The sequence below is a fragment of the Hylobates moloch genome, unplaced genomic scaffold (assembly GCF_009828535.3).
Source record: "Hylobates moloch isolate HMO894 unplaced genomic scaffold, HMol_V3 SCAFFOLD_20, whole genome shotgun sequence".
Taxonomy (NCBI): domain Eukaryota; kingdom Metazoa; phylum Chordata; class Mammalia; order Primates; family Hylobatidae; genus Hylobates; species Hylobates moloch.
The window spans coordinates 24,336,178-24,362,887 of NW_026652295.1; the positions used below are offsets into that span (position 1 = coordinate 24,336,178).

Consider the following 26,710-nt stretch of genomic DNA (forward strand, 5'->3'; position numbering starts at 1 on the left):
TCCCCTCCATTAGTCTTGAAGTGAAACCACAGGAACTCTATTCATGAGAAGTAAAATTAGCTGTATGTTCAGTTTTCATGACATGTGTTACTGCACTTAAGCATTCCACAGCATGACTTAATTGCTGCTGAAACACCTAAGAGGAAAGAGAAGGAAGGAAAATGAAGTGTTTGATCTTTGAATGACTAAATAGTCACGAATCTGGGAACATTAAGTAACTAGAGATGGAGTTAGCGTCACAAGCAACACACGATAAAAGCTTTGTGTCTGATGATAATAAAGTTCCCTCAACTGACTCATCACTTTTTCCCTTGCTATAATTATGAACATTCATCAAAAAAGCTCTGACATTAAAATTTCAAACTCTTGTTACTTCTGCTTTTCTATCTCATAATTAGAAAAATTTATTAATTCCAATTTTAGTTCTGGGTTTCTAAAAAATTCCGGGAATAAAACCTAGGGAGAAAGATCCTCTCATTGTATATATCTTCTTGGGGATTCACGTTCTGGGTGCTTCACTTAGACATGGTAAATTGATAACATAGGGAAACAAAAAATCTAAAGAAAGTAGCCAGCCTCTTCCAGAGATTGCAAACCAGCATGCAGCCAGCTGGCAGGCACTTTGTGGGGAGGTAGGGACTGGAACAGTGTTAAAAGAAATGGCACTGGCGCGGTGGCTCACGCCTGTAATCCCAACACTTTGGGAGGCTGAGACGGGTGGATCACCTGAGGTCAGGAGTTCAAGACCAGCCTGGCCAACATGGTGAAACCCTATCTCTACTAAAAATACAAAAATTAGCCAGGTAATCCCTGTTACTTGGGAGGATGAGGCACAAAAATCACTTGAACCCAGGAGGCGGAGGTTGCACTGAACTGAGATTGCGCCACTGCACTCCAGCCTGGGTGACAGACTCTGTCTCAAAAGAAAAATGGCATAAATGCCGTTAAGGCCAAGCAAAAGCTCAGTTGTTTGCCACAGTCCTCCCCATTCTTTACTGTCTTACATCTAGATTGCCTGCTTTTTTCTGTTGTCTGCTTACAGGCTTTGAGTTCGCAGTTTATGCACACATTTGCTGATGCTCCCCAGATTTTCTTACTTTTGGTATGTATTCAAATCAACCCATTTCTTTAAGACTTAATTCAGGTGTCCTCTCTTCCACAAAGTCCTTCCGGCCCTCTGGTCTCACCTGGCCACGCCTATCACCCCTATTCAGTGCCCTTCAGTTTTAGTTCTTATTCGTTCTCTAATTTGTTCAGGAGTAACCAAGTGGTAAACGCCCAGAGGCCAGGTTGTGATTCACTGTTCTTGTGTTTTGGGCCAGTTTGTGATTCACTGTTCTTGTGTTTTAACCCAGGAGAGTGGTAGCTGAGGTGTGGGAGCTCAGGTTAGCTCACAACGGTTTTTCGACAGATGGGAATGCAGGAATCAGCAAAGTGAGGGAGTGTGGACCCTGGCACAGCCCAGTGGGCTTGCATTGGTTTCAAAAGGAAAACGGAAAGTTCTGTGAAGTCTTTAGGACCCCTATGACAGAAATGTTCTCTTGAAAGTTCAAAATTGATATTTTGGTTCTTAGTAGAATAGTTAAAACACGTTTCTGCTTAAAATCTCTAAGTACTGAGGGATGACAACAGGTAGCATGAACATAGAAATACAAGTAATTTCGTAATATCACCTAGGAAAGCCATAGCATTGAGCTTAAGTATTTGGTGACTGTATCAGTTTCCTGTGGCTGCTCTTACCTCCTTGCTTATTTCAAAGTCTGAAATGTTGCATGTTGGGTTTAGAAAAGCTGTAAAGCAGCGCCACCTGACGGTTACTACCCAGAGTGCCTGAATTGACCTTGCAATTTCAAACGTAGTATCTTGGCTAGCTCAGAAGACTTCTTCCTAATGCTTTACATGAAAAGAGCAAACTGAAATATGTTCCTCTTGGAAAATCAGAAACATAAAGAAAATGTTTTAAATTTTGACAGAAGCAAACCCGCTCATATACAGAATAATCTACCACCAAAAAAGAGTTTGTATATGATATTCGTTGAATACTATTAGATTTCAAATAGGTAATAAATAAGATTTTATTATCCAGTTTTTCTTTCTCCATTTTTTAAAAGCAGATGTTTTTTCTATATAGAACTCTCCTTAACCAATTGTTTGATTATACACCTCACCCCTTCCAACAAACACAATGTATTTATTTATTTAAAAAAATTATCACTTGGCCTGTAGAATTTTCCATTTTGGTTTGCGCTAATTGCTTCCTCCAGTACTGTCTAACTTGTTGCTATTCCTTGCATTTCCTATAAACTAGTACTAAGATCTAGATTAGATTTGATTTGATTAAATCCCAGTTCTATTTTTGGCAATATAATAAGTGATACTCTATGATGCTATATTAATCGAATCCTGAAGCACATGCCTAGCTGTCCTACTTATCATGATATTAAGATTGATTTGTGGGTACAGGTAATGTCAGTTGGAATCCTCTATTATAAAGTTCCCCAACAACCTTTCATTGAGAGTTTGGACATCTATTGATGATCATTGTCTCCATCCATTGTTTCATGAGGACTGCAAAATAGTGGTGGTATAAGTTTTATTGTTACTCATATACCTATTAGCTGGGATTTTCTCATCATCTATTTAGTTAGCTTGAAATACAGTTCAAACAGGAAAGAAAGAACAAATACGTGATCAATCTCTTTAAAATATATATTTAGAATAACAAATTAGTGTCCTGGCAACCTTCAAAGGTGAGCAGTGATGTTTTGTGTTTCATTAGGAATTCATAGATTTTTATATTTGATGTATTTTAATCCATTGCAAGCATTATTCTTGTTGATGCCCAGATGGTCCCACATTTGACAAATGCATATGTTTTTAACATAAATACTCTAATATGTGGCATAGTTGTTAAGAAAGCAGGCATACTATAATGTTCTCAGGAGAAATTATTACCACTCTCAAGGAAGGCGATTTAGCAATATGTATTAGGAGCCTTAAAAAATGTATGCCCTTTGATTTATACTCTAGGATCAAACATAAAGCAGTCTTTTCTACGAAAATAATCAGGAACATAGCTAATAATTGTATAAAGATATTAATTCTAGTGAAAAGTTAGAGATGTTGGCCGGGCGCGGTGGCTCACGCCTGTAATCCCAGCACTCTGGGAGGCTAAGGCGGGTGGATCATGAGGTCAGGAGATCGAGACCATCCTGGCTAACACGGTAAAAAACCCCCTCTCTACTAAAAATACAAAAAATTAGCCGGGCGTGGTGGCACGTGCCTGTAGTCCCGGCTACTTGGGAGGCTGAGGCAGGAGAATCACTTGGACCCGGGAGGTGGAGGTTGTAGTGAGCCAAGATCGCGCCACTGCATTCCAGCCTGGGCAACAGAGCAAGACTCTGTCTCAAAAAGAAAAAAATAAACTAAAAGAGAAAGAAAGAAAGAAAAAGAAAAAAGAAAAAGATGTCAATAAGTATGATGATATACTACAGCTACCATATTAAAAATCCAGTTTTTTGAAGAATTCTTGTTATCATGGGGATATTTTTATATTACATTAATTGAAAGAAGACTACCAAAACTGAATATATGGTATGATCCCAGCTATTATATATAATATGTAGATAAACAAAAGACTAGGAAGTCATACTTCAAAATATTAATAGTTATATCTGGATAGTGGGATTACAGGATATTTTTATGTCTCATTTGTATTGTTCTTTACTTTAAAAATTATTTCCAGTATTATGTATCACAATGTGTCTTATTAAAAATCAGCTAGTATTAAAGGTTTTTCTGGACAATGTTAATTTGCTATTGTTGGAATAATAAACCAAGTAAGTCGTTTGTAATAAACAAGTAGAATGTCTCCTTATGTGTTAGTGAAAATTGTGCAAGAAAAAAAAAGAACACTTTTCCCTTAGCCAAAAGATCCTTCTGGCTTAGTCAGAGAATGAAAACAGAACTAAGCAGGATTTGAAATAAAACACACAGGAGCCTTCCTGAGATAGGTTATATTTTTCCTTCCAGAATCTGCTCATTGCAATTAATTAGGCTTCTCCAAGAGTAAAATTTCCCTGTGCTATCCAATAAGTCAATGTGATATTCATCCTGATTCTTACTGTGAATGAGAGCATCAACATAGATTAAGATGGATGTATCTGCCATTTGTAATGAGATTCCACAAGGTATCTCCACCCACCAGTTCCTTTCTGATACTGGCAATTTCTGATTTTTGATATCCTAATGTCTAGTCGTCACTTCCAAAAGTCTGACAACCTCTAGTCCAAACCATTTATTAATCCTTAATCTCTGCCTTCACCTCTTATTACCAAACAGGTATTCAATGTCCAAAATTAGATAGCCGCAATGAGATAAAAGAAAATAAAATTCACAAATAATATTGTCAAAATAATATTATCAAAACAACTTTTAACATGCTGTTATAAGTCCTATTTCCTGGAAGCTCTTTGGGGACAAGGTTCATGTCTAGTTTAATTTTTTTCTTTTCTTTTCTTTTTTTTTTTTTTTTTAGACGGAATCTCTCTCTGTTGCGCAGGCTGGAGTGCAGTGGCGTGATCTTGGCTCACGGCAACCTCCACCTTCTGGGTTCAAGTGATTCTCCTGCCTCAGCCTCCCAAGTAGCTGGGACTACAGGTGCCCACTACCATGCCTGGCTAATTTTTTTTGTATTTTTAGTAGAGATGGGGGTTTCACCATGTTGGCCAGGCTGGTCTCGAACTCCTGACCTCAGGTGATCCACCCACCTCAGCTTCCCAAAGTGCTGGGATTACAGGCGTGAGCCACTGTATCCAGCTAGTTTAATCTTTGTTTCCTTTGCATATAGGACAGTGCTCATTTCGTGAGTATTTATTGATGATAGAAGTGAGATGAGGAGGAGGAAGAAGAAAGGGAGAAGGAATGCATTTCTGGACAGGGTGACTATATGAAAAAAGTATGAGCTTTGAGTGCTAGAGGCAGTGAGGAGACCAGCTCTGTCTAAGAAGAAGGATGATGCAAGGGGATTATAGAAATTAAGGTTGTGGCACCCAAATGCCCATCGATAAATGAGTGGATAAAGAAATTGTGGTATACATACACGATGGAATACTACTCAGCTGTAAAAAGGAATGACTTAATGGCATTCACAGTGACCTGGGTGAGATTGGAGACTATTATTCTAAGTGAAGTAACTCAAGAATGGAAAACCAAACATTGTATGTTCTCGCTCATAAGTAGGAGCTAAGCTATGAGGATGCAAAGGCATAAGAAAGACACAAAGAACTTTGGGGATTCAGAGGGAAAGGGTGGGAAGGGGGTGAGGGATAAAAGACTACAAATTGGGTTCAGTGTATACTGCTCGACTGATGGGTCAAAATCTCACAAATCACCACTAAAGAACTTACTTATGTAACCAAATCCCACCTGTTCCCAAAAAACCTATAGAATTAAAAAAATTTTTTTAAAGATTTTTAAAAAAGGAAATTAAAGTTGTGGCAAATGTGACAAGACTGTGGAGGGTCCCAACATTTAGCTGAGGAGTTTGTCTATAGTCTGAGTCAGTGAGAGACGAGATTGAAATCCACCCTATTACATGAAACAATCCTAAATTCCTTAATGCTTCGGATCAAGTAATTAGTTTATAAGAGAATGTTGGTGCCAGGGGAAAGATAAACATTAAACTTAAAAAATGGTCTGTAACTATGTAGAAATGAACCCATCAATTTGATGGGATTAGATACATTTGTTTTTAGGTATAATTTACATGGAGTAAAATTCGCCCTTTTTGGTGCATTCTACCAGTTTTACCAAATGTATACAGTAGTGTAACCACCACCACAATCAAGATACAGAAGAGTTACATCCATACGAAAAAAGCTTCCTCATGCCTCTGTAGTCAACCTCTCTAACCAGCCCTTGGCAACCAATGATTCACTTTCTGTCCTAATAGTTTTGTCTTTTCCAGACTGTCTTATGAGTGGTATCATACAGTGTGTAGGCTTTTGAGTCTGGCTTCTTTCACTTAGGATAATGCATTTGAGAATAATCCATGTGGTTGAATGCATCAGTTCATTCGTTTTTATTGCGGAGTCATATCTCATTGTATGGATATACCTACAGTTTGCTTAATCATTAATTCATAAGTAAAGGACAAATATTTCTTTTTAACATAACACATATAACTAATGTGGTACCTTCCTTTTTTTTTTTTTTTTTTTTTAGACAGGGTCTTGTTCTGTCACCCAGGCTGGAGTGGGGTGTGTTCACAGCTTACTGCAGCCTCAAACGCCTGGGCTCAAACCATCCTCCCACCTCAGCTTCCTGAATAGCTAGACTATAGGTGTGTGCCACCACACCCAGCTAATTTTTTGATATTTTGTAGAGATAGAGTCCCACTATGTTGTCCAGGCTGATCTTGAACTCATGGGCTCAAGCAGTCCTCTCCCCACTATCTCCCAAAGTTTTGGGATTACAGGCATGATGGTGCAACCATGGCTAGCCCAAAATAATATTTATAAGGTTTAGGGATTTATTTACTAATTGTCAAAGACAGGTGGAGACAGGAAAAAGAGAAAATGCAAATAGAGTATGCATTAATTTCAGAAATGTGAATGTTACTGCCCAGTAGACTCGTTTTCAGAGCAATTTGTTTTTTTTTACTAATGTATCTTTTAATTGTCATTTTATAGCTACCCACCACAGCTGCCTCCCACCCTTCCCTTCAATGATGACGTTTGCAAGCTTCCGGGAACCAGGGAACAAAGCTGGGGCCTGGTAGCCCCACTACGCTGCCAGCCGGGAAGAACAAGTCACAATTACAAATGATCACAACAATTAGCGCCTGTACTTGGGGGATCTGCAAATTGAGGAGGCCCCAGCTCCTTGTTGTACAGGGGTCTATTTGACAGTGACCTTGCTCTGGAGACAATGATATTCCTATTCCTTCAGCCTGAGGGAATTGATGTTGATGAACCCGGTGGCATCAATTGGCTCATAATCACCCTGCACGTTCATGCTCACCGGCTCCTCGTTGTAGGGAGACAGTGAGGACTCCCAGTCAAGGATGTACACCTGGCCCTTGAGGACGGACACGTGCGCTTTCCCTTCCACTTGCTCCTAGGACTTGGCGATGCAGTGGCGGACAAATTCATACTCAGGGCTCTGCCAGAAACCGGTGTACACCAGCTCAGCAAATTTCAAGCCCAGACCTTGTTTGATTTTGCACACCTCCCAGTCCATGGTGAAGGCCTCGATGTCTAAATGAGCGTGGTAAAGGATGGTGCCTGCTAGGGTCTCATAGATTCCTCGGGACTTCATTCCAGTGAAGCAGTTCTCCACGGTGTCGGTACAGCCCACACCGTGTTTGTCCGCGACTTCGTTCAGGTACATGAAGAACTCCAAGGAGGTCTGATGGGTGGAGCCATCCTTGACGTTGGTCACTTTCATGGGGACCCCTTTTTTAACTCGATCTCGAGGACATCACGGGTGTTGGGGGCTTTGGCCGGTTCCTAGGTCTTCGTGTAGAGACCTGGAGGCACTTGGTTCTTGGGGTTCTCCAAGATTCCAGCCTCGTAGCTGATGTGTATGAGGTTCTCGTCCATGCTCCACGGGTTCTTGGGAGTGACCGGAATAGGAATCCCGTGTTGCTTTGCATATTCCATCAGGTCATTACGGCCCTTGAACCGGTTGTAGAACTCGGGCATCCTCCAGGGAGCAATGACTTTATCTGGGGGACCAGCGAGTACCAGGTGAGCTCAAACAGGACCTCATCGTTCCCCTTACCCGTGGCGCCGCGGGACACCCCCTCCTGCTGGGCGATTTCCACTCGTTTGCTGGCAATGCAGGGCCTGGCGAGAGAGGTGCCCAGGAGGTAGCGGTCCTCATACAGTGTGCTGGACTGGATGGCCGGCCAGGTGAACTCCTCCACAAACTCCCTGATGACATCCTCAATGAACACCTTTTTGGCCCCAAGTTTCAGTGCCTTCTTCCTGGCTTCCTCGAAGTCTTCCTTCTGGCCAGTGTTGGCCAGGTAGGCAATGACATCATAGCCTTGTTCCTTCACCCACACGAGGATGCAGGAGGTGTCCAGGCCACCACCATAGGCCAGAACCATGGAGTCTTTGCTGGACCTAGCATCTGGGATTGGAGGCACGAGTTTCCAGCATCTGGAATTTGTCTTCAGGTTGCAGTGAACCACTCGGGCTTAGGCAGCAGCGGCAGGCAACAGAGCAGGAGCAGTCAGAATTTTTAACCATCGTTAAAGGTTTCCAGTTCTGTGCCCTTCTGGAAGCAGTGTGGCCCCAGACTGACAACTGACCCTCAAAGAGGAAGGAAGGCCCTCACCTTGCTCCCCGACAATACTGCAGTGCTGTTTCTCGTTAACTTGTAACTGATGCTTCCCTACTCTGGCCACGGAGCTGGTGAGTATTGGACTTAGCTGAAGCTGATAATCGTTTATAGATTTTGTCAATGCTTTGCCTTCAGTTTCCTCTTTATGCCTGTTTTAATCCTTTAATATCCTTCTCACCATGGGTTTTCTTTGATGACTTGGAAAGCTATTGTCTCTGTTTCTAGTTATTTATTGAAAATTGAAGTTGCCATCCTTTCAGCTCCACAACATTCTCTGAAGCCAAATTTGTGACTTCAGGCTGGACGTCGATGGGTGAGTAATCAGACATGTGGGGCCATGCCCAGTTTAACCTTCAAATATTCACACTAAATGGAGGGAAGAAAAGTCAAGAAAAAGAGGACAGAGTTGATATGTAGCGGTCTCTTTATTCATTTAATGGTAACAGGAAGCCCTCTCTGCCTCACGCCTGCTCCCACCCACAGGTCCTGGTGTACATGTGGGTGGTGGGAGTTCTAAGAATTTGATTTAAGATATAGTCAAGGGGGGAAAAGGTAATTTAGAGGCTTCTATTTATTTAGCTTTAGGATTCCTCCAGACAAATTCCAGTAAGTGCCTGTGGTGTTAAGGTTTCTGCTATTTGGAGATAATACTTTGCATTTCTATAGAAACTCTCTGTTGAATAACAGTGCTCTGGAAGCCCAGAGCTAGGGGAATGCTGGGTGCGTGATGAGGCTTTTTTAGGGTTAGAAGTGTAAAAGCAATAGGACCTTTAAAAAAATGACAGGGACAGATAAAGAAGTTTACCCTCACCCCCTCCCAGCACTCTTTGTGCCTTAAAAGAGGAGAAAAAACAAAAGTTCTTTTTAATTTAAAGTGAATTTCTAAGGAGAACAAAATTTAATTGTTTTTTGAATATAACTGATTAAAACGAAAACTGAATGTTGAACTTGAGAAAACCATACAAATTAAAGAAAATGCACATGAGGTTTAAAAGAAAAACTTCCTGTGATATGATGAATATGCATATTCAGCACGGCTTTGGAAAACATTGTTTTTTCACTTTAAGGAGCAATCTTTGCCTTCACTTAGTGCTCTAGTGAGCAATTGTTCAGGAAGAGTAAGAGGGTGGGTTTCCTTAGAGTTCAAGAATCAGCGCTGTAGGAGACTGAATTATGGGCTTGACCGGAAGACTGTGATACATTGATGAGCTTCTTCACGACTCCAAGGGATGATATGTTTGTGCTTTGATACATGGTATTTCAAAACCAAATTGTACATGTATTCACCAACAAAAGAAACTGAAGAAATTGCATGAGATTAAAAGTTACAAAATTGTTGTTTTTTTTTGTTTTTGAGTCACAAGCAAGTCATTTTTGAAAGCATGGTGCTCAGCAAGACAGGTTTATAAATGAATGCTACTCACAGGTGGAAACTATAGAATGAACAAAACCACTAAAAGCTACATAAAAGGTTTCTTATTTTTCTGTACTGTATGATTAATTAGAGCCATTGTGTGAAAAATAGAGGAAAATTGCTTCTCTTCGTTGTATTTAGCTGTTAGGGAACTTTTATTAGATATTTATATAGGTATACATTTTGTCACGTGTATAAATGAGAGCCAAGTTCATTATTTGAGGTCTCACTAATTGGGATTTATGATAAGTCACATAGAGATGGTTTCAAGTTTACCTCTGCTTAGCAAATGAAAAATAAAGGACTGTGAAGGGCGGATTGAAAAGACGAACCTTCTAAAGCATTTTGGAAGCTCAATATGCAAACAACTGAGACGCTAATTAGAAATGCTTCCTGTTTATCCTTAAAGACAAGAAGCCTGAGAATTTCTAGAAGGCAATACTTTGTTACCCTGAGCAGCTGTACATCTTTCTTTTTCTGTATATTTTAAGAGAAAAGAGTTTTATGTGTACTTATAAAGAAATCATTTATATAAATTTCAGAATATGAATCCTGCAATTTCTTTGAATTTATGACCATTCATTGTCAAATGGAGATTACGGTGGTCTAAAATTCAAGACCATGACAACCTCAAAGAAGGTAAACAGAGGAAAATCTTGGGGCATACAGCAGGAATGCCTCTGAAAGGAAGTTGGCAGGAGATAAGAGGCTGAGGGCCTGGAGGAAATAAATAATAACTCAAGTGCTCTCCAGTGGAGAGGAGGCTGAGAAGAGGCCACTCTGTCATGCTCCACAGGCCCCAGACCACTCCCGGGCTGCTCAGGTGTGAGTCTGTTTGCTGATTTGCTGACACCACCTCACAAGCCTCACAAGTCCTGACACAGCAAGGCCAAAAGAAACCACTCAGGCAAACGGCACATCCTGGGATCTGCAAGTCTCCTATAAGTAGCTGTTCCAATTTCCAAATATTAAAACAAAAAAGTAAGCTCATTAAGAACTTGCTGATGCATTCTATTTTTAAAATAATAATAAAAAAATAATTTGGGTGATACTGCATAGCTCACAAAATATTTCCACGTGCATTATCTTACTTAATGCAAACGACAATCGCGTACGGGTGGATTCGATTCACCTAGTTTTGCTTAGAAGACGCCGAAGCACCAAGAAGCGAAGAAAAGCACTTAGCACACAGGACTGCAGAGCCACGCAGCCCTCTGTGGGTTCCCAGGGGGAGGCGCTCGAGGGTGAAGTACAAACCCATCCCCAGGCTCCGAAAGAAAAGTCTACGAGCTGAACTCTGGGGGAGGGTCAGGGCCCAGGGTCTAAATATAGACATGCTGTGCAGCGGTTTCTGTTTCTTTCACACACAGCGCAGAAGGAAAAGCGTTTGGGGTTCAGCTCTGCCAGGAAATAAATACATAACCGGCCTCGTGGTGGCCATGCTGCAGGTGGCACACTCCGAGCAGGCCCCTTGGGGGATGACAGGGGCATCTTTTGCTAAGCGTGGGAACAGCCTTGGGCGCCCCCAGTGCTGGGGAGAAAGAAGGCCCCCCTCCCCGGGTGTGAGTCACCAAATCCCTGAGCGACTTAGGTGCTCCTGCCCCACCCTCTTCTCCACCTCAGCCCAGCCTCTCAAACACCGTGATCCGCAGACGCCCCCAGGTTGGGAAACCGACTGAACAAGAGGGAAAAGGCAAGTTCCGTGGGTCAGGGCATCACCGAACAGGAATCCCTGGAGACACGCCCAGGAGCCGAGGAGGGCAGAGGTGCTCCAGTCGGGCCATCCTTCTTGGCTGGGCTCTAAGAAAGGGGAGTGGGCACTGTCCGCTGGAAGTGAGCTGGCTGCCTACGACCCCCACCAGCTCTAAGCCTGAGGGTTCTGCATGTTCACATTTCTTTCTGAGTGGCCCCTACCACCCTCATCCTGCATAAAAAAGAATTCAGGGACTCAAGGTAGGCATTCTGTAGAGCTTTGAACATTCGGTTAATTTTCCTTCACTGTATTCTCAGATACCTGGACATTTTCAGCACAGCGCAGGAAGATGCAGTTTCCGGTAGATTTCCAAGTATCTCCTTAGCTGCCCTCAGACATCGCCAGCCCTTGTTCTGCCTCTAGGAGACTCCCAGAGCTGTGTGCATTTCAACCGGGCCCATGTTTTGAGATGTGGGGAGAGGTGGTGGGGTGCATTTTCTGAATAGAGAGCGTGGCCACTGGAAGAACCATAAAATTAGGAGTTGATTCATTTGAGCTTGAGTCCTAGTTCCAGCAGTGAAAACCCGCTCTGGACTTGTACACATGTCTGAACGTTGGCTCTGTTCTGCCACACTGTGGCCTGTGATTTTTAATAAGTCCTTTAGCTTCTCTGAGCCTCAGTCTCCTCACTTGAAAAATGGATACAATTACCAACCTCATAGGGTTGGACTGAGGATTAAGTGAAATAATGCCCAATAGGGGAGCTGGCACAATGCCTGATACTAATACTGCCCCCAATAAATGACAGATGTACTGTCTTACTCCTTGCTCTCTGAGCTTCAGTTTCCACACAAGAAAAAAAGTGGGGGGCAGGGATAGTACAGATCCTTCTAGCTCCACAGGGTAGTTGTGAGTTTCCAATGAGATAATGCATGTGAAATCACTTCCACCCCTAAGAATGTGAAGTTTTAATCAATTTTATCAGGTTGACACATTAGGGCCCTTCATCTGGTCCACAGTAGGGTGGGAAAGTATGGGGAAGAGTGGATCTGATTTGATGTGGGATGAGGTAAGGAAAGGCCCTGAGAATGGAGCTCTGTCTAGGACTGAGAGAGGACACCATAGATCAGTACAAATGGAGGCAGCAGAGTGCTGGGAGAGGGTGCCCTCAAATAAATAACGAGGGCCGGGTACGGTGGCTCACGCCTGTAATCCTAGCAGTTTGGGAGGCCGAGGCGGGCGGATCATGAAATCAAGAGATCGAGACCATCCTGGCCAACATGGCGAAACCCCGTCTCTACTAAAAACACAAAAAATTAGCTGGGCGTGGTGGTGCGCACCTGTAGTCCCAAGTACTCAGGAGGCTGAGGCAAGAGAATGGCTTGAACTCAGGAGGTGGAGGTTGCAGTGAGCCGAGATCGCTACACTGCACTCCAGCCTGGCGACAGAGCAAGACTCCGTCCCAGCTACTTGGGAGGCTGAAGCTGGAGAATGGTGTGAACCCGGGAGGCGGAGCTTGCTGCAGTGAGCCAAGATCGCACCACTGCATTCCAACCTGGATGGCAGAGCGAGACTCTATCTCAAAAAAAAAAAAAAAAGAAGTAATAATGAGAAAAGGGGTGGATAGGAAACCAAGAACAAACTCTGGCCTGGACACAAAGGAATGTTCATGTACTGAGAGAGTGAGTGGTCTGACTGATGCCTCACAGATGAGCAGGGACAAGACCAGGAAGCAAGTCCCATACCCTGAGCTGGGACCCTCCATGCCCCACATCACCTTCTCGGATGACACAGAAATAGAGACAGCATTGGGAGTGAGGGCGAAGGAAAAAAAATATGTAACCTTACCCTGAAGATTATGCTTCTCATCTCAAAAAACCAGATATCTTCATTTTTTAACTGCTGTGGGGAAATAGAAGAAAATTGATTTTTTTGGTCCTTTGAGGGAATTATAACAATGTCTGGGCTACTCAGTTAAAAGCTGGGTTAAAAACATGAAATTAAACTATATGCTTTTCTTAAGAGATCAAGATATTCTTTCACTCTTTTCCTTCTGTGTGCAGGATGTTATTGTTTTAGATTGAAAACACAGACTTTTAACTCAAGGTAGGGAAAGAAAACGGAGTGAGAGAACCAGGCAGTCAGAAAGCTCTTCAAACCTAGTGGGACTCCTGGTTCCTCCACAACTGGGTCTTAGCATGACAGGACCGTTACAGCCTCCACTATAGTGTGTCTCCCCTTTCTCCCATCCTTGTTCTTCTGTATCCTCCTGCCTCTGCTTGTCTGTGTCAGCCTGGCTCCAGGTCTTAAATGGGGGGAAAGATCTCTGTTTTGTGTACAGGTTGTATAATCATATACAATGTCAAAGAAAAAAATGTAGGGTTGACGACTGGCCTAATACATTCTGAATCATAATCATTTACTGCTGATCGAATAAACTGTCCCTTCGTAGTTGCCACTGATGATATTCCCAGGGTACACGTGAGGTGGAGTGGGATTCAGAGGGTTCAGAGTCCCTCGTTTGCTCAGAGCTTCCCCTGAGAGAGGACCAGAGCTATGGATAGAATTGGGGTGCCCCAGAACTCGGGGGTTGTCCCCTCTGATGATCATGTTTACTCATGCTTTTTGGTGATTAGAGATCTTACCACTTGCAAATAACTATACTTTATAAGAATACATCCAATAATGGGATACTCTTCAGCAATGAAGAGGAACAAATGTGCATGCAACATCATGGATCATGTTAAGTGAAAGAAGCAAGACTCAAAAGGCTACATACTGTATGATTCTGCTTATGAGATATTCTGGCTTTTTTTTTAAAAAGAGATAAGGTCTTGCTGTTTTTTTTTTTTGTTGTTGTTGTTGTTGTTTGTTTGTTTGTTTTCTTTGAGATGGAGTTTGGCTCTTGTTGCCCAGGCTGGAGTGCAATGGCGTGATCTCAGCTCACTGCAACCTCTGCCCCTTGTGTTCAAGTGATTCTCATGACTCAGCCTCTCAAGTAGCTGGGATTACAGGCATATACCACCATGCCCGGCTAATTTTGTATTTTTAGTAGAGGTGGGGTTTCTCCGTGTTTTCAGGCTGGTCTCAAACTTCTGACCTCAGGTGATCCACCCGCCTCTGCCTCCCAAAGTGCTGGGATTACAGACGTGAGCCACCATGCCTAGCACCGGGGTCTTGCAATTGCACTTGCCCAGGCTGGAGTGCAGTGGCTATTCACAAGCACGATCCCACTACTGATCATCACAGGAGTTTTTACCTGCTCTGTTTTCGACCTGGGCCGGTTCACCTCTCCTTAGGCAACCTGGTGGTCCCTCGCTCCCAGGAGGTCACCAAATTGATGTTAAACTTAGTGCACACACCAAGTCAGCAGAGCATACTATACCCCAGAACTCCTGGGCTCAAGCCATCCTCCCGAGTAGCTGGGACTACAGGCCTATGCCACTGTACCCGGCTTATGAGATATTCTGGAAAAGCCAAAACGATAAGGATGGAAAACAGATCACTGGTTGACAAGAGCTGGGGAAAGGGACTGACTCCAAAGGGGCATGAAGGAATGTCTGGGGTGATGGAACTCTTCTATATCTTCATTGTTGTGGTGGTTACACGACTATAGGTGTTTGTCAAGACTCATAGGACTGCACACTAAAAAGTATGCTGTACTCTATGTAATTACACCTCAATAAACATGACTAAAAATTTTTTTAAACTATGAACAAAGATTGACTGATATATATATATAATACATATATGAGGGTTTAGAATAAAGAATATGGATGTCTGCAATTTATTTTTAAAGCATTAAAAATAAGATTTATTAAAAGATTGATAGATAGGTATATGGTTAGGTATGTGATGTAGGTGGTAGATATATATATATATATAATATCCATAGAATATATATTATATATATAATACAAAAGGTTATATATATATATATTTAGTATATTCACTGTATAATTATTTTAACTTTTCTATATGTGAAACGTATTAATAATAAAATGTTGGAAAACATTTGAAAATACATCTAATGCATTTTCTTCACCACCTATGCCATTTAGAGGGTTGCTTGTAGACCCATACACTTGCTTTCATACTCTCTGATGAGTTCAAGAGTACTCTCCCTCTCCCCTTCGAACCATCCTAATAGGAGTAAAGCTTCCCTTGGTCCAGAGGGGAAGAGCTCTTGGGGTTCTTTGCTGACTCACTTACATGAATTTACTGTCCCCCTTTTGATGCAGTATCAGCAAGCGAATCCTTTATGGTGTTTTTTTTTTTCACTTGCTTGAAAATTGAAGGATTGGATTAATTTCACTCAATTTGTAACAAACCTCAGGGAACAAGCTTTGGGCAGCAGCAATTCAAAGTGTTAGCAAGTATCTCAGACTCCGTTTTTCTTGATATTGCCTGGTTCTTTCTGCAGGCTCAGGCTTTGTGTGCCTCTTTCCATCCCACCCTGTAATGGAGATAAGAACTAAGCCACCTGCTCCCAAGAACAAGGACCTCTCTGGTGCCTCAGAAACCAGGCACCCCTGGAGCCAACCCTTGATGGGATTGGAAATGGTCTTCTTTCCAAATCGCCCTCTGTTTGGTGGAGGATGAAAAGATCTCCCCTTCAAAGAATATGTGAGGCATAGTTTTTTGAAAATAGATATGCATACCTTCTCCCGATTACCCTGACCTTTAAAATAGCCCGGTTTCCAGTTGGAAACAGAAAGAGCAGCACAGCATGGCTGGAGAGTCACAGACATCAGGCCTCCATAAGTAAGTACGTGGACGGTTCAATTCCCAACCAATACAATCCGCTTTACAATTATAATCATTTTTCAATATTTAAGTGGATCAGATTAGATACACTTAAAGTGTCTCAAACTCTACAAGCTTTCATTTGGATTTGGGTATATGGATCCTGTCTGAAGAAATGTACTGCTATTTATTGACATAAAAAGGTACCCAAGTTATGTTGTGAAATGAAACAGTAAGTTGTAGAACATGGTATTATTCTGATCCCACTTAAAAATATATTTAGCTCAGCACTTTGGGAGGCCAAGATGGGAAAATTGCTTGAGCCCCCAAGTTCAAGACCAGCCTGGGCAACAGAGCAAGATTCTGTCTCTACAAAAAGTTAAAAATTAGCTGGGCATAGTGGCACATTCCTGTGGGAGGCTGAGGTGGGAAGATGGCTTGAGCCCAGGGGTTCGAGGCTGTAGTGAGGCTCCAGTGAGCCGCGATGGTGCCACACGCCTGGGTGACACAATGAGACCCCATCTCAAAAAAAAAAAAAAGGTTTTATGGTTTTAGCTCTTATTTTTAATGTTTAAAAATGGATTTCTAACTTAATGGGCTATAATCTATTAACATCATTGTTTATTTGATGCTCACAGTGTCCCAGTTTTGCCAGTAGAAGCCCCTCCAAGGCAGCTCCCCAGTGCTTTTGACAGATTCCCTTAATTTTTTGAGCACTTCTTTATTTTCTGGCACAAGGGTGTTTCAGCTGCATCTTGTAATTTAACTGCTACAGCCCTGGGATCAGCATTTTTCCAAGGAGCCCTCATTCCTTTTGGTGTGAGTGATATTTAAAAACCAACATCTGGGTACTAGGTTGCTCATTGCTATTGGGTATTACTGCTTCTAGATCCTTTTAGTGGACAGAGCTAGGAAATATCTGTGTCTGTCTGTCTGTCTAGATTATTCTAATTCCAGGGCAACAAATAGGATGCTTTTTTGTCTTCACTCATTTTATATTTGTATCTGCCTTCTCGTGCAATGAGAACTCTGGCTCCCAACACATCCTGTAGGTACTTGTTTGCTTAGTTCTACAATATACAAAATAGTTTTAGAATTGTTATAACTGTGGTCTGCAAAAAACAAATCTGCTAAACAGAGTTTAAGATTATTTTTATTACTTTATTTTTTTTTTTTTTGCTTTTTGACTGAGGATATTTAGCCAAAGTATTGTGTTCAAATGTTACTTGGATTAATTCTTTTCTTTTTCTTCCATGTAGTTGTGCTATTCATTTGAAATATAGTTCATTGGTTTCTGTTTGCATTCAATTTGTATTTTTTCTCATACTTGTTTATTTAATTTTATTTTTGAATGTATAGAGAATTGATAACATTTTAAAACAAAAACTATACAAAAAGGTTATATATATATATATTTAGTATATTTTACAAAAGAAATGGGAGTGCTATGCTGCACGGGGTGAGGTCTGGGAATTCTAGATGACTTTCTCTCTGTTGTATGTTTCTGTATTGTTTGATTTTTATACAACATGGGCATATTAGCTTTGTATCAGATGAAAACAAAATCAATACATATTTTTCAGTGCTACTGCCCAAGTTTACAGTTTTGACAACTGTGGGGGGAGGGCAGAAGGGGATAAGGTATGTGTATATAATTAATATGTTCTTACACAGTGAAACAATTTCTTGGATCTTGCTATTTCAGAGGAAAAACTGGTACTCACATAGTGGGTTGAATCTAGGCTAACATATTTCAAGATGCTTTCCATTCCCTAAGATCCTCCTTACCCCCTACTTGATACACTAGCTTAATGCTTCTGAGAAAATTTGCTATTCTGGTAATTTTCTGCTACCAACCAGAGACCAAGTGATCATTCTAGTGATTAACTTTTGGGCTCTTTAGATCCCTCATCAAACAAACAACCTGAGAATTACAGACTTCAGAATCCACCGAGGCTCTGAGCTCTCTAATCCCTCTGCTGGTTTCATTTTCTTTTTTATGTTTGTTAGCTGTATTTGTATTTGCTGCTTCTTCCTCTCCTTTCCTTTTCCCTCCACATCCTCTCTTTTGTCCATCCTCGGCTGGAGACAGCTAAAATATCTGTCCAGATCATGTACATACAAAGAGAGCACTTTCTCAACCAACAGACCTCCTTGAATTATTCAAAGTACCTTCCATTCTCCAGTTTCCCATCATTTTTCTTCCTTGACAGTATAAACTGGAATTGGACATTTGGCAATTGTACCCATGGATTTAATCATTCAGGCAGGAAGGAGGAGGGTAAGCCTTCTACAGAAGCAAGTATTCTTCTGAATGATGAGAAAATAGGTAACAACATGTTTGAAGGCATATAAATAATTTTTATGCCAGTATAAACACTAGGGTCCCTAAAACAAAATGCGGTAGGATTCTCTGTAATTGGCAGAGCTGTTGGCAAACAAGATTCAGAACTGGGGAGAAACCCAGGCTTTGTGGGGCCCAGCTGCCTGTTGTCTGGGATGAGGCTGTTAATGGATAAATTTAGCAGGTGTCTAGACTGAAACCCAGGAAAATATGTGACCTATGAATTATACAGAATGTTCTAAAAGGTTTCTTTCTTTTTTATACTTGGGGTAAACCCCTCACTGACCTCCTCTCAAATCTTTAAGCTTGTAGCTTAAAGGAAACAGAAACCAAGAGAGGAATTTTCCTGGTATATCCTTCTCTGCTTCAGAGCAGGGAAGCCCAGCCTGAAGCCTAAAATTGCAGCACAAGGGATTTGTCAGTCAGTAGCAATTCTGATGGTCAGAACAGCAGCAAGAGACCAAATCGGCAGGTTGGAAAAGGCAGCAACATGGTTTCTGCTGTGGTCTGGGACACTTGGGCGTTTGTATCCACGTTGAAAAGCTAAATCTGCAACCATAGTACCTCCCTACACTGGTACAAAATCCTAGAGTGGAGGAGACCAGGGGAGAAACATGAGTGTTGTCAAGGCCTGAGCCTTGCCAGATAACAGGTAAGCCAGGACAGAAAGCTGATAGGAAGCTGGGCTGCTCTGTAAATTGACGCTGGATCTCTCTGCAAGCAGGGGCCATCTGCAGAGTGGGTAGCCTTGTGCAGATGGAGGACTCTGGGAAAGGTGCCCACATAGTCTTCCTATCCCAGGCCCCTCTGTCTCCCTGAGATCTTGGCTTCAGGTTCTCATCTGAAGACAGTGGTATTTAGAAGAAAATCTAAGACTCTATGAATCAGAGTGCCTTCCAGAGCTGCCCGTGCAGTGAGGAATAGCCAGCTGGGTTCCTACCTCCTTGTGTCGAATTGTCAACCCAGGATGGTGGCAGACAGGAGAGCCCTCCTTTGAAGTCCCACAGCCCCAATCACAGTCCAGGGCATGGTCTGTGGGATTCAGACTGCTGCCTGACCTGGTCCCCTTGCCCAGTCACAATTAAGAATGCCATCACACTGAGTCAGGAGAATGGCGGGCGAAGCAGAACAAGACAATTAAGTCACATTGACACTGGAAGGAAGTCACCAGTGGTATCTCTGAGACAGCAGATTCCCTAATCTCAAGTGCATATCAGCTTTGTCACTGTTGTCTTTTCAGTGGGACAGAGAAAACTCATTTCCATTCCTTTGATTGGAGTCCACAAAAAGTGCTAACCAGCGGCTGCCTCCATCAAAGCTCTACCTAACAGAGTTCAACTGTTTTTTGTTTTGTTTTTTGAGATAGCATTTGCTCTGTCACCTAGGCTGGTGTGCAGTGGCATGATCATAGGTCAGTGTAACCTCCAACTCCTAAGTTCAATCAGTCCTCCTGCCTCAGCCTCCTGAGTAGCTGGGATTACAGGCACACACCACCATGCCCACTAAAAAAAAAAAAAAGTTTATAGAGACAGGATCTTGCTATGTTGCCAGGCTGGTCTCTAATTCCTGGCCTCGAGTGATCCTCCCACCTCAGCCTCCCAAAGCATTGGAATTACAGGTGTAAGCCACCACACTAGGCCAGAGTTCAACTTTTGAAAGAGGTGAAACAAGTTCCAAGTGGGCTCTGTCATCTGGTTGCATTTACTTGCACTGAAAACAGCCTGGAGATCCTCTGTGGGGGCAAACACTCCATTTTCCCAGAAGAACAGGAGTCACACCCCTAGGGGCCAAGATCGGTTTTTCCCTAGTGTATCTGTGTTGCCTCCTGTGTGGTGTGGTGTAAGCCAGCTGAATGTGAGGGTGGGGTGCCTGGCTGAGGAAGATGGGGATGCCTTCTCCAGTATGACATGTCTCCCATTATTTTGGGAAAAAATGTGGAGGTGACAATGGTAAGCCCTTCATACTGCTTCAAATGCCACTATTACCATTTTTAGGCCCTCAGCTCCCAATAGCTACATTGCCAGGAACTGTGCTAGGCACTTGACATATTTTATGTCTTTTAATTCCCCCCAATAACACTGGGAGGTTGGTATTATTGTAATAACCATTTTAAGATTGAGGAAGTAGGCATTCAGGGAGGTGGAATAAATTGCCCACAGGCCAACAGCTAAGAAGTTGTAGAAGTAAGATTTGAAGCCAAATCTCCTGGTTGTCAAAGCTTATATACTTTTCAGGGTTTCTTTCCTTTAATCCCCCACCCCAAATGTGGCAGACTAAAGGAAAGAAAGGCTCTCGGGGCATTCAGTTATCTGTGCCCGCTCCTCATTCCCATGCCCTGCCCTGACCCTGCTGTCATCATGTAGAAGGCCCAGGCACCCACGGAGCTGTTGCTCTGTCTATACTCCTCTCTACCTGGGCAAGTCACAGGTAAGCAGCTTGACAGGGTTTACAGGACACCAGATAGGTCCTTCTCCCGAATGTCTGCTCAGTATCACACATGTGTGTCTTTGTAGTGACCTTTGGCCTCTTTTAAAATTCAAATATCCCTAAGAAGGGTAACACATTACTGTTCTCATACCTTGGTTTGATTACTAGTTTTTTTTACTACACTGCTATGGACTAGAAAAGAAAATAATCTCAATATTTCGTTACAGATTCTGGGGGTGAAAGGAAGAAGGGAGGAAGGCTTAGGGAAGATGAACTTTGGGATCCACTGCTTTACTATGAGTTTAATTTTGATGGAACCCAAACGGTTATTGAGTAGATGAGGTGCCAGGTATTTTGCTAAGGGTTATAGGCATGCAGAGCTTATTAAGGATTTGCTCTTACCTGGGGAGATTCGAATATGGTCCGGGTATTTAATAATATGTGGGGATCATTGTTAATTTTATTACGCAGTTATGTAGAAAAATGTACTTATTTTTTAGAGATGCTCTTACTAAAATATTTAGTGCGGAGATGTCATAATGTCTGATTTATTTTTAAATGTTTCAACAGGAAATTAGATGAAGCAAATATGGCAAAATGTTAATAATTGTTAAATTTAGGTGATAGATATATAAGATTCATTATACTATTTTCTCAACTTTACTGAATGTTTGAAAATTTTCATAATAAAAAGTAAAACAAAAACAAATGAGCAAACGAAAAAACCTAAAGCTTTCCAGTAGCTCAAAATCGAAGTTCTATTGCAAAGATGACAATTAGGTTTTGTAGTAAGCAGAATTTGAAGATGGCCCCACGATTCTTGCCCCCTGGCATACAGGCCCTGTATAATTCTCGCACCTTGGGTATAAATATGATGAGATTTTACTTCTGTGATTAGATTATGTTATATGGCAAAAATGAGGGATTTTTCAAATGTAATTAAAGCCCTTGATCAGTCAATTTTTAACTAATCAAAAGAAAGATTATCCTGGGTGGGCCTGACCTAATCAGGTGAGCCCTTTAAAGAAGAGTCTATAAGCAGCAAAAGACCCTTCTTGGCTTTGAGGAAGCAAACTACCATGTTGTGGAGAGGGTCATGTGGCAGAGAACAATGGGTGGCCTTTAGTTGCTGAAGGCCTCAGGCCTACAACTGCAAGGAACTAAATTCTGCCCACAGCCATTGAGCTTGGAAGGAGATCCTGAGCCTCAGATGAGATTGCAGCCCCAGAGAACACCTTGATTTCAGCCTTGGGAGACCCTGAGAAGAGAATCCAGCTAATTCATGGCCGTGGAAGCTGTGAGATAAAAAATGTATGTTGTTTTAAGGCAATAAACTTGTGGTAATTTGTTACAAAGCACTAGAAAACAAATATAAATTTCAACCAGTGAGGCAATTCTAATTGATTAGACATGGCAGCTTAAGGCACTATATTTGAAAGGATTCCAAGCCAAGGCCTAGTCCCTGTGGGGGAAAAAGAGAGAGCTGTGGTTGATTAGCAATGTCTGCATGGGCATGGAAATGGAGAGTGGTAGCACATGTCCCTCCTATCGCCATTCAAGGTCCCTCTGTGTATTTAAAGGAAAGGGGTTTACTAACTTATTTTTCTTAATGACAAAATAACCCCAAAGGATTATATAACTTGAGTCCCCAGGTTGGAGGAAACGCTGACCTATGAGAAAAACTTCAGAGAAAGAAGACAGGAAACATTATCAAAGCAGATTTTAGCAGCCGCAAAATATTGTTGAGGGCCACCCTTGCAGGCTGACATTTGCAGTGATAAGTGTCCTTCCCTCACAGGTGTCTTCACTCTTTCTCCCTTCCCACTTTCTCTAATTCGCTGCCTGCAAACACGCACAGGTCTTTTGTGAGTTGGAAAATGCAACCCTCCAAAAATGTCACTTGATCCTGTTCCTATTTCTAACTCACACTGACTCTCATGCAGCAGGGCTCTTGACCATCCTGGAAGAATATCAGAATTCCCTCCTTAGACATTATGCCACAGAGGTCAGGACCAGCCTGCTTAATGTTGAGCTTACATTCAACATCTATTAATATATCATTTCATATTAAAACCATGCAGAAATCAGCACAGTATTCAGATGTTAGTCTCAAATTTAAGTGAAATTTCTGTAGTAAAGCAGGCTTTTCTCATAACTCTTATTTTAAGAGTATAGGCCGACTTCCCATCCATACTAGTGAAACCATGCAGATCCATAATCCAGCTTTTCTCAGTGACGGATTCCATAACAGAGGTATTGGATTAAAACTGTAGGATCACAACTATTTTCCTACAGATATACAATGAAGTTTCATAAAAACTGGAGTTTAAATTTAAGGTACGCGCAAGTAAAAGAAACATGATCAAGAAGGTAAAGGCCCAGAGAAAACTGATGGCTTCTTCAATTATATCAAAGAAAAAGAAGTATTTTGCTTGATGCAAATTGTTTGCTTGTCTTTGAATTGTCATTTGGAATCCAACCAGCCCAGCTTGCCTCCGAAACTAGTAGACTGTGACTATTTTGGATACATGTTCCTAAGCCACTCATTCATCTTAATTTAATTGTCTATACCAGGGGCTTTTAACACATAAGGAAGAGTTGCCAATGTATAACTAGGCATCTAGGCATAAAGAACACTGTGTGATAGACTTCTATTTGTTTTTAATTTTTTAATTTTTAATTTTTTTTTTAGATGGAGTTTCGCTCATCGCCCAGGCTGGAGTACAATGGCACAATCTCCGCTCACTGCAATCTCCACCTCTTGGGTTCAAGCGATTCTCCAGTCTCAGCCTCTCGAGTAGCTGGGATTACAGGTGCCCACCACCACGCCTGGCTAATTTTTGTATTTTTAGTAGAGATGGGGTTTTACCATGTTGGCCAGGCTGCTCTTCAACTCCTTGCCTCAGGTGATCTGCCCACCTCGGCCTCCCAAAGTGTTGGAATTACAGGCGTGAGCCACCGCGCCCCGCCTCTGTGATGGACTTCTAATGAGAACAACACCTAGCACATAAACCAGGGCTTGGCTACTGGTGGTCCACAGTTGTCACACGTTGCCTTAGAACATTGGTGTTACATATTTAAAATTCAAAGAAATAAACTGCCAACATTTAAATTTGGGAGCTTTCACACAGAAATTAGTGTTTCTTGCTTTTTTTTTCTTTTTCGAGACAGAGTTTCACTCTTGTTGCCCAGGCTAGAGTGCAATGGCACGATCTCAGCTCACCACAACCTCCGCCTCCTGGGTTCAAGTGATTCTCCTGCCTCAGCCTCCTGAGTAGCTGAGATTACAGGCGTCCACCACCATGCCCGGCTAATTTTTGTATTTTTAGTAGAGACAGGGTTTCACCGTGTTGGACAGGATGGTCTCGATCTCTTGACCTCGTGATCCTCCCACCTCAGCCTCCCAAAGTGCTGGGATTACAGGCATGAGCTACCGCATCCACCTGCTTTTTTTGAAAAATTGGAAAATCTACCAACCTCTACCCCATTCCTCATGGAAACAATCGGATGGCGTTGAATGGTGGGTACCCCACTATGAAGGGACACGTATTTCCCCTCTTGCTGCACCCTCTACCACTCCCTATTGCTACCTCATATTGAGGCCAAATGTCAGTTGTCATTTATCATCTTGCTTTCACTATCATTTTTCTCACAACAGAGACAGGAAGAAAGTGAACTATTCCTTACCCCTGTGAAAACAGACCCCTTTCACTCATTCTTCTTAGCAGCCCAGCCCCTCCACTCATTTGAATTTGCTGACATCTGAGATAAATAAACGTCTCTAAAAACAGACACACACGAATTTGTTACTTGTTCATGAGAAATGGTCTTGGCATACATATGAAATGCTTTTTCATTCTCAGATTACTCCAACACTAAAAACTCGCCTTTGGTTAGAGTTCCTGTCTACAGTTGTGAGTTTGATAATTTAAGAAGCACACAATTGGGCCCTTTAAAGGAAATATGACTCACTGATCCTTGAATTTCACCTCATCCAGCTACACTGCTGATAACCTGTTTGATTCAGATGTTCCATTTTTTTCCCCACTGTAATAAACAAAAATTCCAATTCGCATGACTCCTTGACCGATGTAAATATTTATTTGTATTTTCCATCTGGTTGGAGAAATAAAGAAAAGAGGCCCTGTGGCTCTGTCTTGCTCACCACTTGAAACAAAATGTATCTAGTTACCTCTAATCAGGATAGGGCTGGGAAGGAAATAGGAAGAGAGAGAGTCGGTAAAAAATACCAAAGTCCATTGGAAAACAGAGCACAGGAAAGTGGAAGAGAGGAGGAAGGGGGAGAGATTGGAGAAGATTTGCAGAGGGCAAGAAATGAGTGTGTTGCGGGAAAGTGTGGAAAACAAAGGCAGAGTGTAGGTAACACCCGTCGGGACACTCACGGTTGAGCTGGCGCCTCCGGATCCTGTCCCTCCATGGCCTGTTTCTGATCCAGTGTAATCGCGAAGGTAACACCATGGTCCCAAGAGAGCGGCCTAAAACCTGCTCATGGCAAAGGAACAAAAGGGTCTTGCAGCGATCCCGGAAGTTAAGTCCAGACGTATAAAAATGAAAAAGAAAACATAAAACCCCCCTTTTTTGTTCTTTCCTTAAAAAAAAAAAAAGTATTTGAGGCTTCCGTTGACGTCTTTTATCTTGTAACTTGCCTTGCCTTTCCTTCCCTTAACTCCCGACTGGCCCGAAGGCAGCTGCTGTGCTGGGCTGCCCTAGCCTCCTGTGCCATGTTTTATGCATGAAGATGATGGGGCGGTAATTTATTCAAGCAGAGACGATCACCGGGCTCCTGTGTCTGCCTTCGCGTCGGAGGAGCCGTGCAGTAGCAGGGGGACGGCCAGGTGTGTCTGACTGCACGCAGGAATGGCCTGAAATGGGAATCCCTCTCTGTAGGCAGAAATGAAGAGCAGAGCTTTGCTGCTGGAGCTGAATCAGAGCAACACCCCTTACCTTTTAGGGCACATGATTTATTTACTGCTGGGTCCCTAGTATCTAATATAGTGCCTGGCCCTTGGTAGGTGAGCAATAAATATTTGTTGACTGAAAGAATGATTCGGTGATAACCAACATAAGTGATTTCATACTTTCTTTTTCACCAGTTAATCTGCCCAGTGCACTGTCTTCAAATATGTCTATTTGAATTTTCTCACCCATTCTTTTTCTCCACCTACGATCACACTTACCCCTCACCTACTCATTCATACTTCAAAGCCTCATTTTTCCATGAGGCTTTCCTGAAGCCATAGACATGGAACTGTCCTCCACGCACCTATTGCTGTCACCCGCAGGTGGCCCATGTCTGCACTGCCCAAATTTGTTAGGCCTTTTGTTTGTTCTCTGATTTCTTTTAAAGCACACATCCAGGTTGGATGAGGTAGCTCACACCTGTAATCTCAGCGCTTTGGGAGGCTGAGGTGAGAGGATCGCTTGAGGCCAGGGCAACACAGCAGGACCCTATCTCTACAAAAAATTTTAAAATTAGTTGGTCTTGGTGGTGTGTGCCTGTAGTCCCAGCTACTCCAGAGGCTGAGGCAGGAGGATTGCCTGAGGGAAGAGTTCAAGTTTGCAGTGAGCTATGATTGCGCTATTGCTCTCCAGCCTGGGCAACAGAGAAAGACCCTGTCTGAAGAAAAAAGAGAAAAGAAAAAAAAATTGCCTACATTCAAATAGTGAGTAAGTTTCTTGGTGGCGAGAACTGTATATTCCTCTTTCTGAGCTG

General features: G+C 42.3%; 1 protein-coding gene and 1 pseudogene across 3 annotated transcripts in view; both read right to left on the reverse strand.

The window, feature by feature from the left end:
- The window catches only part of RIPOR2 (RHO family interacting cell polarization regulator 2), a 231,511-nt gene extending 205,671 nt beyond the window's left edge, over positions 1-25,840 (reverse strand). The window contains exon 1 of one of the 3 annotated variants that reach the window (XM_058432307.1): positions 25,380-25,840. In XM_058432307.1, the coding sequence (XP_058288290.1) occupies positions 25,380-25,455 (76 nt within the window). In that variant the 5' untranslated portion in view covers positions 25,456-25,840. The remainder of the gene's footprint in view (positions 1-25,379) is intronic. The other 2 variants (XM_032140364.2, XM_032140369.2) reach the window with 2 other exon arrangements.
- Positions 6,729-8,206, reverse strand: LOC116460391 (argininosuccinate synthase-like; annotated as a pseudogene).
- Positions 25,841-26,710: the final 870 nt, after the last annotated feature.